The 15,562-nt window shown below is 43.0% G+C and overlaps 1 protein-coding gene across 1 annotated transcript in view; it reads right to left on the bottom strand.

The window, feature by feature from the left end:
- The window catches only part of SLIT3 (slit homolog 3 (Drosophila)), a 939,392-nt gene that overhangs the window by 271,274 nt on the left and 652,556 nt on the right, over positions 1-15,562 (bottom strand). Inside the window, exon 5 of the mRNA XM_006864834.1 lies at positions 5,471-5,542. Within this exon, the coding sequence (XP_006864896.1) occupies positions 5,471-5,542 (72 nt within the window). The remainder of the gene's footprint in view (positions 1-5,470; positions 5,543-15,562) is intronic.

Raw genomic sequence — 15,562 nt, 5'->3', positions numbered from 1 at the left:
CCAGTGCATATTTAAGTGCACAAATTCAATTATCAACTCTACTCCAAAGCTTCCCTTCCCTGAATTTGCTCCTTAGCTTCAGTCTTGTATCTCCAATTACTCACATGCTAATTCCTCGTAAGGCTGTAAGATTATTTAGCCTAACTCCCCTCTTATTAAAGTAATGGAAACTGAAGCCCAGAGATGAGTACAAAGTGTGACTTTAATAAAGTCACTCAAGTGGCAAGAACAGCATAGGGTGTCAGATTCCACGATTTATTAACAAAGACAAGATGCTTCATCTTCATTGTTTGTGGAAGACATCACTTCACACCCAACATGATCACAAGCCAACTCATGATCTTGAAACCCGTTCTCTTCCTCCTAACCATTCTCTATCTAAGGAGAATATGTTACAAGAGGGCAGACAGAGCTCACAGATCCATGTATCTTATTCTCTGCTCTTTTCCCTCAGAACTGGAATTTAGTAGGATTTCAAAACTATTTTGATGGATGGATGGATCTGAGATTGTGCCGTTGTTCTCTGTATCATCTGAACTTGAGCTAGAACTCATTTTTTTCAATTCTCTTCCCCTGGCCTCTTACAATTCATTGATTGTTATGCTCCATTGGCTTTTTTTTTTTTTTTTCATATGACTTCTCACTTTGGATTTTTTTATTTAAAGTTTTTATTTTTGATTGTTTTGATTGTTCTCCCTACCCCTGATCCCTTATGTTGGACTACAACCTCAACATCCAGTCCCCTGGTCTCTCTTGCCTCTACTTCCTTCCATATGCTGCCTAGGTCTCTCTTCTAGAATACACAACGGCATCATGTTGTCTCCCAGGTCAGAAGCCTCCACAGCCCCATTAGCTATATCAAGAGTCCATACTCCTTGCAGTTAAGGTCTCCACAATTGGACTTCTACTTCTCTTTCCAACCTTACTACCCGCTAACCGGTGGCACTGTAGGTTAATGCGCTAGACTGCAAAGCTGCTTGAACTGCAACATTGGCAGTTCAAGCTCACCAGCTGCTCCTCGGAAACCCTATACAGGGTCGCTATGGGTCAGAACCAACTCGACGGCACATGACAATAACAATCTGCTTCACAGTTCTTCCACTCCCAGGAAACATCTCTGCTCCTGCTTCCTGAAGCACACATTACATAGTTTTGCCTCCACAATTTGCACACACTCTTTACCTTGTTTACACCGTGAATTTCAATGATCAATCACTCATGCCCAGCTAAAGTCTGTGCCATTACAATAATAAAGAAATACAGCTGCAACAATAGCTAGAACTTTCTAAATAGCAATGATATGTCAAGCATAGTACAAGGTTACTTGTTTGTATACATGATTTTATTAACTTTCACTAAAACCCTAGTAGGTAAACAAAATCATTTTTTCTCCAGAGAAGACTACCTAGGCTCAGGGGTGTCAAGTGATGTACCTAAAGGCAGAGATTTGGTAGGTAGAACAACTGGAATTCAGATGTAATCTAATGAACTTCCAAAGTCTTATTTTTTTTTTTACCTCTTTGCTGTATTGCAGAATCTTGGTGTGTTTGAACTGCAAGTTCAGTGGTTCAAGCTCACCAGCTGCTCCTTGGAAACACTATACAGGGTCACTGTGAGTTGGAACTGATTTAGGTTGGAAACAACCTAAATGCCCATCATGGACTATAAGGTCGGCGGTTTAAGCTCACCAGCTGCTCCTTGGAAACACTATACAGGGTCACTGTGAGTTGGAACTGATTTAGATTGGAAACAACCTAAATGCCCATCATGGACTATAAGGTTGGTGGTTTAAGCTCACCAGCTGCTCCTTGGAAACACTATACAGGGTCACTGTGAGTCAAAACCAACTCAAAGACACTTAACAACAGTAATGTGCTATACAGCTTAAAGCTACTTTTTTTTTTTTTTTTACAACAAACAAGTGCTGGAAACAACCTAAATACCCATCATGGAAGAGTGGGTAAACAACCTGTAGATACACTCAGTGTAACACCACACAACATCAAAGAATGATGATGAATCTGTGAAACATCTTATAACATGGATGAACCCGGAAGCCATTCTGCTGAGCAAAATAAGTCAGTCACAAAAGGACATATAATGTGTAAAACCACAATTGTAAAAAGTGCAACAAAAGGTTTTCACATTGAAAGAGACATTCTCTGATGCTTACTAAAGGGTCACTGGCTGGAGGTTAGACACATGGGGAAAAAAACAAACAAACTAATGTTTTGGTAATAAATTGCCGGACCTTTCTTTTAAAAAAGTTAACTTTTCTTCCTTGGACTGTGATAGTCCCTTACTATGCACAGCACTCATGTACCAACTTTTATGTTGTTTCTAACATGACTAAACATTGTCTTATATGTACATTTTTTGTTAATGCACTGGACTGCAAGGCTGGTTTCAACTGCAAGTTCAGTGGTTCAAGCTCACCAGCTGCTCCTTGGAAAGCCTATACAGGGTCACTGTGAGTTGGAACTGATTTAATGGCATTCAACAACAACAACACTATAAGCCACCTAACCGAATACTTCTGGGCCTTATGGGTTCTGCCCAACAAATACAGGCTGATATACTGATTAAATTTGCAGAGTTACCAATCCCCCTTCAGTTCTGTTGGTTAATTCTTCTTTTAGACAATGGGTTTACTCCAATTCCCTCCAATCTCCTGAGTATAAACAGAGAGTTCTTTGCTGATACCAGATTCTTCATGAATGTATCTGCAGGTTCAGAAAGGTGGGCCTGATCACAGTTCCTGGAATGACTCAGGTGTCTATATTCTTGAAGCCTTTAGCTCCTGAGGCCATTGTGTTGTTGTTAAGTACCATCGAGTCGATTCTGACCCATAGCAACCCTGTATTGGGGTTCCAAGAAGCTGCTGGTGAGCTTGAACCACAGACCTTGAAGTTCAAATGACTTTGCAGTCTGACACATTAGCCCACAGCACCACATGGTTAGAGATGAAAAAAAAAAAAAAACAACAAAAAATAACGTAAACAGAAAAAAACACCCCAAAATCCAGCAGCTACTGATGATCACTATGGGATTTTGTCACATTCTTGAGAATCAAAAGTATAGTTAGTAATTATTAAGCTCTTGCTTAATGTTAGCCCTGGTGTGGTGCTGTAGGATGAGCGCTGGACTGCTGACTATAACCACAAGTTCGGCAGTCCAAACCCACCAGCTGCTCCTTTGAAACCCTACACAGGATTGCTGTGTGTCGGAATCAACTGGACAGCACTTAGCAACAACAACAACGCTATATGTTAAATAGCCCTGGTAGTGTAGTGGTTAAAGAGCCTGGCTAGTAACCAAAAGGTCAGCAGTTTGAATCTAGTAGCTAGCTGCTCGGCACAGTCTGCTTCTGTAAAAGACTGACAGTCTTAGAAAGCCTATGGGGCAGTCCTAGTCTGCCTACAGGGTTGCTATGAGTTGGAATCTACTTAACAGCAATGAGTTTGGGTTTTGGTTGACCTCATGCATTAGATTCCCTATAGGATGGAAATGGTTTAGCACTTAGACACTAACCGGTTGGTGGTTCAAACCCACCCAGAGGGTCTTTGGAAGAAAGGCCTTATGATGTGCTTCATAAAGGACATAGCCATAAAAACCTTACGGAGCAGTATGATTCTACCCACATGGGTCACCATGCCTCAGTATCCACTCCACACAACTTGGTTTAATTTTGGTTGGCTTATATTTCATTACAAAGGATTTTTCTCTTTTTTTGGTCAACTGACCCATTTAAAGTTGGAGTCATGAGATCCAGCAGATGGATAACGTGATAGAAAAATGCTCATTCTGGGTCCCATCACGAAGAAGTTGGCATTGCTCTTCTCTAGGCCTCAGTGTTCTCATTCCTGAACTGCAGGGTTTTAGAGCATCTCAAAGTTCCACTCTTGACCATGTTCTGTGCAGATAATGAATACAATCTGTTTGTGTGGTTCACGTGCATATTCTTCAGTGCCTGGAATCCAAGGAACAAACTGCTAGAAAAGCACTCTGAAATATTAGAAGTGCCATTGGAGGGTGAGAGATTACCCACCATTATTTACTTGGTGGTTTTGAAGGTTTGATGCTCCTGTACCTCGTTTTTGCAAGGCTATATATAGAGTCAGCAAGTTATTTCTTGAGTGGGGTGTACACCTGCCCTACAAAGAACCTGGCATTCAATGCCTCTCTGGCTGCTCCCCACCCTTCCTCCTCTCCCAAGAACACTCTCTGATGAAGCAGCAGACAACCCTCCTGTCTAAGAGACCCTTGTAAAGTTCTCACTGCCTCCCCACTTCTCCCCACCACTCCCGTTTCTCTCTACCCTCCTGTGTGTCTTGCAGCACTACGCAACAAACATTTCCTTCTGAGTCCTCAGCAATGAAGGAGGTAGGGAAACTCCATCTGGACGCCATCACCGGCTTCCTTTTGGGATCCTAGTAAATAAAAATCCCTGCGTTCTTTACAGGGAAAGTGATAGTTACAGTAGTTGTAAGGAAAGCCTCCTCCAAGACATCTCAAGTTGAATTTGAGCCTTGGGAGGAAACCGGTAGGTAGAAATCCTTCCTCAGGCAAACCAGACCTTCTCGGTGACCCTCTAGAAAGATGATATGTTCTGAGCTCATGAACCACAGTGGTTTGGGGGCATTGAGAAGGCACATTAGGGATAAGGCCAAGTAGAAAACGACAAAAGCTTTTTGGCAAGTTAAAAAACGTAATGTGATGATGAGACTGTTGTACACGTTGATCATGGTGATGGTTACATTGATCTATGAATGTGATAGAATGGCTTAGAACTACACACGCACACACACAGAGTGTGTGTGGACTAGTGTCATCTGAAGAATAAAGTCTGTTGATTGTACCAAAGTCAGTGTCCTGGTTTTTATAGTATACTACTATCTAAGATGCTATCATTAGAGGAAACTGGGGGGAAGGGTACCTCTTTGTATTATTATGTTTATTTTGCAATTTCATATACAAACAAAAAGAAACGAAAATTCCATATATGACAGTGGATCTATATAGTGGATCTATGTCTTTCCAGGACATCCCAATATTCTTTCAAAGGAACCAATTATGATCTTATGAACAACAGTGAGAACTTCATCCTCCTCCTCAAGCCTCCTGTTTATTGGAAACTTACTACACACCAGGCACTGATTTCTAAAACCATTTCCTCAGTTGCACACAATACCTCACAAGATTATACTTCTTGACACACCTTATAGAAGAAGATAGTGAAAGCACAGTTGCACCCAAGACCACAGAGCAATTGTGGGGACAGGTTCTGAACCTAGTCTGTGACTTGGGGACAAATACCCAGGGAAGATGAGGGCTCTGTCAAGCAGCTGTGGCATCCCTGCAAACCGTTCAAGTGTGTCCCTCCATCTGTCTCTGTAGCACACCCCCACTGCTGTGGCCAGAGAGCCCGAATTAGCCACATCTGCAGAGAAGCAACAAAAACATCACTTACAGGTTCTTCACATCGGCGATGCCGCGGAACGCCTTCCTGGGGATGCCTTGGATCTGGTTTTCACTCAGGTCTCTAAACAAGAAGAGAAGAGGCACACTGCATTAAAGACCCAGGCCTGGCTCGATCTGCATCTCATTAAGATAACAAAACCCCTCCTAGGCTTCCTCTGTGGTCTGGGGTGTTTGGGGATTGTTTAGTCTCAGGCCTGAGGCTGCTACAAGCATTCACATTGTTCCCCAGTGATGGCCTTTGCTGAAATGGTTACCAGGCGGGGAGCAGCTCGCCTCCCAGGAAGGCTCTGTGGGTGGTCTCGCACCTCCAGGCCACGAGCCAAGATGCTGGGTTATTTGTTGCACATATTGCACCCAGTGATGTTTTGTCACCTCCCAGAGATGACCCTGTCCCCTCCTCCCCCATGGCTGTCCTCCCCCACTGCAGGGTCAACACCACTCAATCTTCCTTCTTCCAAGGCCCCTCAGGACTCCCTGCCTTTGTCATCTGGGATGGAAACAGATGCTGGTCCTTCTGATTTTCTGATGGGGGTGACTGCCCCAGCTGATTCTAGAATCCCCAAGACTTTTGGGGGCCCCCTGGATCTTCTTAGTGACAGGTATGATGAATTCAAATTGCATTTCCATAGTCCCAACCAAAGTGGAGGTCCCACTGGTCCCTCATCTAGCATTAAACAGCTCTAACATGTTGCATTTGCGGTCTTGCAGCTGGCTTCTACCCAAGTCTTATTCTTGTCTCAGAGTCCTCTTTAACCACCCTCACAGCCTCAAGTCCCTTTCCTAAGACCCATCCAGGTCTTGTTTTCTTTTGCAGGGCCTAACACATAAACTTTTCATTCTGAGGTAAGGCTTTTAAGGAGGAATCCATCTGTAAAGACCCCCAGTAGGCCTCCATGGTGTGCAAATCAGCCTCTCATACCGCACTTCACTCAGGACCCTCCTGCACAGCCACGGGCTATAGAAGCTATTGGAAGAGCGTGGCTGGATGAGAGGCACACAGAGGGATGGGGCTAGGGCACCGCCAGCTCTCACTTCCAGATGGAGGGCCTGGGTAGTTGTTCTTTTCCTCTTCACAGTAGAAATATATTTCTACTCTCTTCTGATTAAAAGAGGTATATTTTCCTAAGAACACACACACACACTCAGCTACTAAGATAAAAAAAAATTATTCAGAGATCATCAATCTTAGAATATATACATGTTGTTGATGTTAAGTGCTGTTGAGTCAGTTTCGACTCATAGAGGCCTGTATAGAGTTTCTGAGGAGCAGTTGGTGGGTTTGAAATGCTGACCTTGTGGTTCACAATCCAGTGCTGATCCACACCAGGAGTCCATTAACAAACTTGCTCTGCAGGCTGCCTTTATCACAGACAGCATCCTGTAGACTTATACACATTTATAGATAAATTTAGCCAATATGACTTCATAATCTGTTACTGTTTCATTTACTTGATTGAGGACATCTGTTTGTGTATGTAACTGTACGTCTATGACAACATTTTAATCGACTGTATGCCATCAAAGGAGCCCTGGTGGTGCACTAGTTAAGCACCACCTGATAACCAAAAGATCCATGGCTAGAACCCATTAGTTGCTTCATGAAAGAAATATGTAGCAGATTTACAGCCTTGGGAACCCTATGCAGTCACTACGAGACTTTCAGTGAGTTTTGTTTTGTTTTGGTCATCAAAATGTATAGATGGGCTATACCATTCCAAGTTGTCGGACATGTATTTATTTATTTACTTATTTGCTATTTAATCTGAGAAACTATATTATATGAAGGAAAATGTGGCATCAGGATTGGAGGCAGACTCATTAATGACCTGTGATATGCAGATGATACAACCTTGCTTGCTGAAAGCAAAGAGGACTTAAAATACTTAATTACGAAGATCAAAAACCACAGCCTTTGATATGGGTTGCACTTCAACATAAGAAAACAAAAATCCTCACCAATAAATAGCATCCATATAAATAGAGAGAAGATTGCAGTTTTCATTTTGCTCAGATCAACCATCAACATTCATAGAAGCAGCAGTCAAGAAATCAAAAAATGTATTGCATTAGGCAAATTTGCTGCACAAGACCTCTTTAAAGTGTTCATGAACAAAGATGTCAGTTTGAAAGGTACACCTGATCCAAGCCATGGTATTTTCAATAACGCCATATGCATGAGAAAATTGGACAGTGAATAAGGAAGACCGTAGAAGAAGTGATGCATTTAAACTATGGTGTTGGAGGAGAATATTGAAAGTACCACAGACTGCCAAAGGAACAAACCAATCTGTTTTGTAAGAAGTACAGCCAGAATGCTCCTGGGAAGCCAGGATGGTAAGACTTCGTCTCTCATACGTTGGATATATTATCAGTTGGGACCAGTCCCTGGAGAAGGAAATAAGGTTTGGTAAAGTAAGGCCAGAGAAAATGAGGAAGACCTCCAACGAGATGGATTGGTACAGTGGCAGCAGTAATGGGCTCACAAGTAGCAACAATTGTGAGGTTGGCATAGGATTGGGCAGTATTTCATTCTGTTGTGTGTAGGGTTACTATGAGTCGGTACCAACTTGATAGCGCTTAGCAACAACAACAACAGGGCGAATATCCCTGCCCATGGATTTTGGGCCAGTTTTCAAATTATTTCCTTGATACAAAGTCATCAAGTAGAGCTTTCTGGACCATAAGGTAAAAACACATCTTTAGTTGTTGAATGTCCTACAGATGGTCATGCCAACAAACATTTCCATATTTATTCCTCAAAGGTACCTGATCCAAAGCGATTGATAAACTCAAATATATTTGGGAGGAGAGATCAGGCAGCCAGTCTCCACTAAAACTTGAGCCTTTTAAATTAACCCTTTGAAAGGGAACAGAAAGAAACTCTAGGAAGAAAGACTACATGTGTTTTTCTGTATTCACATTTACTTGGGGGTTGTCTGGGGCCACTCTTGGGCATTTTAGGCACCAAAGAAATGTTCAGAGTTAGAATGGGGTACAGGTGTGAAAGCTCATGATTTCTAGGGCTCAATAACAGGACACTCTGCATCTCAAACCCATCTTCTCTGCTTGCAACTGATTTAAGTGCATTTAAATGTACAAAGAAAGGGCCCAGTACAGGCTCCCTGACTGGGCTTGATTCAATGAGCAGGGCTCCAGGCTGGAGTCGGGCGCTGAACAAAGGCCCACGATGACAGCAAAGGTCAGGCGGTGTCACCAAGGCCACACTGCTGCTCTCCATCAGCCTCCAGGAGAAAGGGGCCGTGGTCCTGTCATCCGACTAATTCAATTTCTACCAGGCATCTGGGCTACACCGAGGCTCCGACAGCCACTTATTACGGACCCAGGTTTTTCTAGTCAAGTGAAGGCTGTCTCCGGGCTGCTAAGACTTCGTCTACACACACCGTTTCTGGGTTCCTGGCTCCCACCCCACGCCCACCCAGGGCGGACTGCTATCTCTGGCCATTCTGACAGAGGAGCTTTAGCCGTATTCTGATGAATGACTGATGAGCAGAAGGGGAGAGGCTTAGAATGGCCAGCTCTAACTATGGCAGCGAAGCTGGAAGAGGGGCAAGTACGGAAAGGCATAGCGATTATACAGTGCTTTGGATTTGCAATTTAGTGGAACAAAGAGAGGAGGCAGATAGGTGAACATTGATATTTAAGAAGAACAATCTGTGGGTGATGCTGGAAGACCCCAACAAAGGCAATCACACAGGAAAACAAAGGTAATCACACAGCTGTGTGATGGATTAAAATCAAAATTTGATTTTTGGTTCACCATTTTCTTTTTGTTAACCTACCCAACTGAATTACCCAGTTTAGGATGTCCCTAAGGAGCCTGGGTGGTGCTGTAAAATAAGCACAAGGTCAACATTTCAAATCCACTAGGCATGAGGCTTTCTGCTCCCATAAAGATTGACAGCTTTCAGAAACTCTATGGGAAATGACTTGATGGCAGAGATCTGGTTTTTGGTTTGGGTGGCATAAATGGCTACGTGCTTGACTCTAACTGGAAAGTGGAAAGTTTAAACTCACTTAGAGGATTCCCGGTGTGGCGCTGCAGTGAATGCATTGGACTGCACGGTCGGAGTGAACTGCAAGGTTGGAGGTTCAAGTTCACCAGTCACTCCTTGGAAACCCTATACAGGGTCACTGTGAGTCGGAAATGATGCAATGGCACTCAGCACCAACAAGAGAGGCTTCTTGGAAAAAAGGTCTCGAAATCTACTTTCTTAATTTCATAGCCATTGAAAGCCCTATGGGGCACAGTCAGTACTGACTTTATGGTAGCCATTTTTTGTTTGTGTGTGTGTTCTATGCTACTCCTACTTAAGGGTCCCAGCCAACGCATCCATTCTGGAATGGCACTGTCGGATCAGCACTGGGCTGCAAACCACAAGGTCAGCAGATCAAACCCATCAGCTGTTCCTTGGAAACCCTGTACAAGGTCGCTATGAGTCAGAACCGACTGGCCGGCATTTAACAACAGTTAAGGATTCCAGTATAAAGTAATGTTTGCTTTCCACCACCTTGCCACTGCACTCTTCCTGTCCCAATTGAGCAAACTAGTAGAGGGTAAGGGATTTATCTCTTCCCTAGGACAATCTGCTTGTAAATTTGATTAATTTTATTTTCCATTGAAGCCTCTCTTCTCCAGCTAACAATACAGCCACCATCCATCTGCAGGATTGTATATTGATTTCATAAATACCTCCAGGAGACTGACAAAGTGACAACTTTAATGGTGTTACTGATGGCCCGTGGAGGAGGCTTCAGGGCTGGGTGCTTCATTTTCAGTAACTGTCCCTTCACAATTATCATGGGACCTTTATGAAGGTCCCTAATAGTGTGTTTATCTCAGCAGGATGCCTGAGAACAGAGCTATTGTTAAGTACAATCCTTAAGAAAGAGACCACCGTTGTCAGCTGACATTGAAATAAAAATAACAAAATCTATCCGTAATGCCTAAGAGCCTTGTTCTGGCCAATTGCTTGTTAGGACTTTAGTACCTCACCTTTCTGGAGGGAGAAGGCTTGAAGCAAGGGAGGCAGAAATGCTAGAATGTGACCAGAGAAAGGGATCTTTTGTTGTTGTTGTTGTTTTAACATTAGAAGAAAAGTATGAGGCTGGAGTAGGGAAGTAGGATGTGTGGCGGGAAAGACTGTTGGCTGAGAAGTGGGGGTAGGGCTTGGGATGACTTTTTAAATGATGAGGACTATGGAAGGAAAAGGAGAACTGCATTAGCTAAAGTGCATGTTTCAGCTTCCGGAAAATGATTAACCGGCTGATTATTCCATCCAAAAACACAAGACCAAAGAGGACTTACCAAGGAGACAGTAAGTCAAATAGGAGTTGGCAAGAACCAATATATCCCTCTTCCACCCAATTCCCCCACCCCACCCTTTTTAATTTACTAAAATGCTTTGGACACAGATTAACTTTCTTCACAAATTTATTATTGCTTCATCTACCTTGAAACGGGAAGTGCAGACACTTTGATAAATGGATTGAAAGGTTGTCTAATTCCAGAGCAGCTTTTGAAAGGCTTCCTGTAGCTCTCATTGTAGTCAAGCCGACTTTGTTCTCAGAGGAGCAGGGGATGACAGTCCCCACTTTCACCTCACCCCTACCAACTCCACATCTAGTGGGATGCATCACAAGACAAGGAGCAGAAACATGGTGTCCTCTTGGCTCCAGTGGGGACAGTGCACTTGTCTTGGCCACATTCATGCTACCAGGAAGTCCTGATTATGTGAAATGGCGACTCCTGGGGAGATTTGCTCTGAGGTGCCAAGCCTAGGTGATTCCAAAGCTACAAAATGAGGCTAGGAAACTCCCAGAAACTTGGGTAACCCTTGATTTTGGAGTGGAGCCACTTATTAGTCTTATGTGCATGCACGTTACTAAATACCCTGTATCTCTGTCTCCACTTGATCTTTGCAGTAAGGCTGTTACCATTCCTGGTTTCATGGGTTAAATGTGGACATGAAATGAGTCACTATGCATGGAGCACAGTACCTGGAACAAGCCTTCAAGAAATGGCCACATTTATTTCTTGGACTTTCTCTATATAGCTGTGAGTGGACCACCTTCAAAAGGTACTTTAGCATGAACCTCAGGACATATTTCTCCAACTCTGCAAGGAATACAATGCATAAATGGTATACTCTTCTCATTAAATATGAGGGAAGGATTAGCGTTTTCTCATTAATTTTTACATAGACATGATGGTGGGGGTTATGTGCTGTGGAGTCGGTTCTGACTCATAGCAACCCTGTACAGGGTTTCCAAGGCTGTAAATCTTTACAGGAGCAGAAACCCTCCTCATCTTTCTCCCATGGAACAGCTGGTAGTTTCAAACTGCTGACTTTGAGGTTAGCAGTCCAATTTGTAACCACTACGCTACCAGAGCTCCTTACCAAGACAAAGAGTATCCATATTTGATTCTCGATCCTTTTGTGTGAAGCGGAGATACAGGAGAAAGGTCTGTCTTAGGTTGACTGTCTCAGAAGCAGTTTGTCAAGGAATCATGATTAGTGACTGATTAAGGAGGTACTCCCAGGAGAGACCCCTGAGGGATAGAGGAAGCAAGATGGGGAAATGGGAAAAGATGTGTAAGGCCCTCCCATTCAGAATCTCCAAGCAAGAGGGCTAGGCCTTTGCAGCCCTGTTTCAGACACTGGTTAGGGACCACACAAGAGAAATGCAGATTTTGTAAGGTTGGTTGGGTAAGCAGACTGCTGAAGAGGTTCCCAGCTTTTAAACATTAGCAGCAAAGTGCACAGAAGCCGAGGAAAGATGCCTAAAACCTAGGCATCCAATCCAAAGCTTTCCTAAAAACCTAGGCATCCAATCCAAAGCTTTCCTAAAAACGCTTCAAAGATCATCCTCCTAAATCAAGATGTTCTCAGATGATTGAAAAATCACCCTCTGAAAGATGAGACACTGAGGGTCAAGCATCAAGAGGCCACCACCCATTTGCTGTCCATTTGATTCAAGGTGATCCCATGTGTGCCAGAGTATAATTGTGTTCCCTAGCATTTTCAATGACTGTCTTTTCAGAAGCAGATCACGTTGCCTTTCTTCTGAGGAACCTGTGGGGGGACTAGACCCTCCAACTTTTTTGGTTGATAGCCCAGTGCATAAATTGTTTACACTACCCAGAAACTCCCAGGAAGTCATAGAAGAAATTAATTGACCAAAGAAAACGGTTGTTGTTGTTGTTATTGTTGTTAAGTGCCACTTAACAACAGGAATCGGTTCCTATTCATAGCAAACCTATATAAGATTTCCGAGGAGCAGCTGGTGAGTTTGAACTGCCAACCTTGAGGTTCAAACAGACCTTGCAGCTCAGTGCATTATCCTATAGTGCAATACCAGGATTCTGTAACAACCCAATTCAGTACCGCAGAAGGGCTACACTTGTTTGTCTTCCTGCGCAAGCAAGCCACTTGCAGTGAAGACAATCACAGTGCTTTCCCAGTAACATTAAGAAAAAAACAACAAAAAATGAACAACTTTTGATTTGTTAAACTGAAACAGGGATGATCTCAAAAGCATTTATATTGGGAACCGTTACTGGATTTGGAGTCAGGGCGTAGATTATTATTTTGATTCGCTTTGGCCTGAGCATATATTAATATTACTTTCACATCTGCTGCCTAGTAAGAAGACACCAGTCCATTGATATGTTAGGTATCAATCAAAACTCATTTAGGGGTTTAACCTTTCTGATGGATGATCTACGAATTGAAAATTTCTTGTCTTCTCAATGCCACCATCATTTATAAAGCTAATTACCACCCATCTGTCAGTTTATCAAATTGTCATACAATGCTGGAAGCTATGCCACCAGTATTCCAAATACCAGCAGGGTCACCCATGGTTGGCAGGTGCCAGTGGGGCTTCCAGACTAAGACTAGGAAGAAAGGACTGGCAATCTACTAAAAAATGTATTCAATGTACACCTTATAGACTGCAACAGAACACTGTACAACTGGCTTGCTTTGGACATGGCATCAGGAGGGATCGATTCCTAGAGGAGACCACCATGTCTGGTAAGTGGAGGGCCATTGAGGGTTAGGGAGACCCTTAGTGAGATGGATGGGCACAGTGACCACAACATTGGACACAAAGATGCCGGTGGTTGTGAGGACACTGTAGGGCCAGGAAGGCTTTATTCTGCTGTACATAAGGTCGCCACGAGGTGCAGTTGGCTTGATGACTGCTATCTTTATCTAAACGAATCCTGTGCCCAGCTCCTACTATATAATCATCCTATGACACGTCACTCTGCTCCAGGAACTAAAGAGAAAGAGATTGCTGTTTTGCTTGCCTTCATTTTATACAGCAGGAGGGACAGACATGCAGGAAAAATTGTTCCCTGGGGATCTTACAATGTGGACTTCAGGGCGGATTTATCTTAATAGGTAAATCTCTTCTACAGGCAATTTATCTTAATAAGCAAGATTATATGTTTGCAGTTGGGTCACTGTCAAAACCAAATGAGCCCCAAGCATATGTCCCAGCTAAGAAAGCCTGGGGCCTCCAGCTGGGTGTCTAGTCATGGTATCCTTTGTCCAAGGGCGATTACAACGGAGTCACTGAATCAGAAAGAACTGCCACGTACCTCAAGGATCTAGAGAATCAAAGTATCAACAGGGGACAAAAAAACTCCAATTATTTCCCACTGCTCCAGTTGTGTTTCTGAATATTTCATTGCAGCAGGAGTTTACATTGCTTGTTCCCTTGATGTTAAAAAGTTACTGAATAAAAGGTATCGATAAGAGCTCTTTTCCTTCTGCCTTCTCTGATAAGCTCATGGGAAAGTTCCAGCCATATTCCATTCTGTGGATCCCTGGTGGTGCAGTGGGCTAAGGTTGGTGGTTTCAACGCACCAGCTGTTCCTTGAAACAAAGATGAGGCTGTCTGCTCCTGTAAAGACTTACACTCTTGATGTTATGCGATGGAATCAAACTGAAGGCAATGGACTTGGCTTTGGTTTTTAGCCATTCTATTCATATGGCCAATATTGGCTGATGAAATGTCAAACTCAGATTCCTATTTAACTCAACAAAAAGGCATTGAACATCTACTATGTGCTGCACTGTACTGAGATATAAAAGTGAACAAATCCAGTTTCCTGTCCTCAGGGAGCTAACGTTTACTCTGTATACAATGTAACATCTTGTTGGTGTTGCTATCTGCCAGCAGGTCAGCCCTAACTCCAGTGCACAACAGAACAAAATGTTGCCTGGTCTTGCAACCTATTGCAGACCCAATCATTGTTATTCAAAGGGTTTTTGTAAATAATGTTTGGAAGTGGGTCACCAGCGCTTTCTTCCTAGTCCATCTTAGCCTAGAAATTCTGCTAAAACCTGCTCAGCACCATAGTAACTTGATAGCCCACTGACAAATGAGTGGTGATGGCATGGGGGGCATTTGCTAGGAATTGAACCAAGGCCTTCTGTATGGAGGGGGAGAATTCTACTGCTGAGTCACATAGCCTATCTGTGGTTCATAACCACATCTCGATAGCATCTAGATGTCTAAAAAAGTAAGAGCAGTAGTTTTGCAGTTCTTTCTCCCTCTAAATATTAGCAGAAGATCTGCATTTAAACTCACACTACAGATGGCTCTCAATAACCGAGGACTAGAATTTACAGCTTTATTTTATTTGGGGGGCAACTTTTTTTTTAAGGGAAAAAGATACAGATGCCAATCTGAATCACTGGTACTTGGTGGTGATGGGGGGAGGGGAGGTAAGACTTGTTTCATCAGGCACATTGTTAATTTTTTTTTTTTTTTCAAAGTAGAAAGTTTGCTAAAAATCAGGATTGGATGGTATGAAGATGGTATTAAGAGTTGGCACGCTCTGTTATAATTGTTCTCCCAGTGGAGTTCATAGTTAGAATGTTCTTATGGTATTGTGAAAAAAAAAATATAGATTCCTTACTGATAATTCTTTTTTTAAAAATTTAGGTATGACAACAATAACAGCAAAGATGAAAAATGGAGAAGACAATAAATGCTGGCGGGGATGTGGAGAGACTGGGACACTCTTGCATTGCTGGTGGGATTG

Source organism: Chrysochloris asiatica, unplaced genomic scaffold, assembly GCF_000296735.1.
Source record: "Chrysochloris asiatica unplaced genomic scaffold, ChrAsi1.0 scaffold00071, whole genome shotgun sequence".
Classification (NCBI taxonomy): Eukaryota; Metazoa; Chordata; class Mammalia; order Afrosoricida; family Chrysochloridae; genus Chrysochloris; species Chrysochloris asiatica.
The sequence above is the reverse complement of the archived record's forward strand: the minus strand, read 5'-3'. Positions and strand labels throughout refer to the sequence as shown.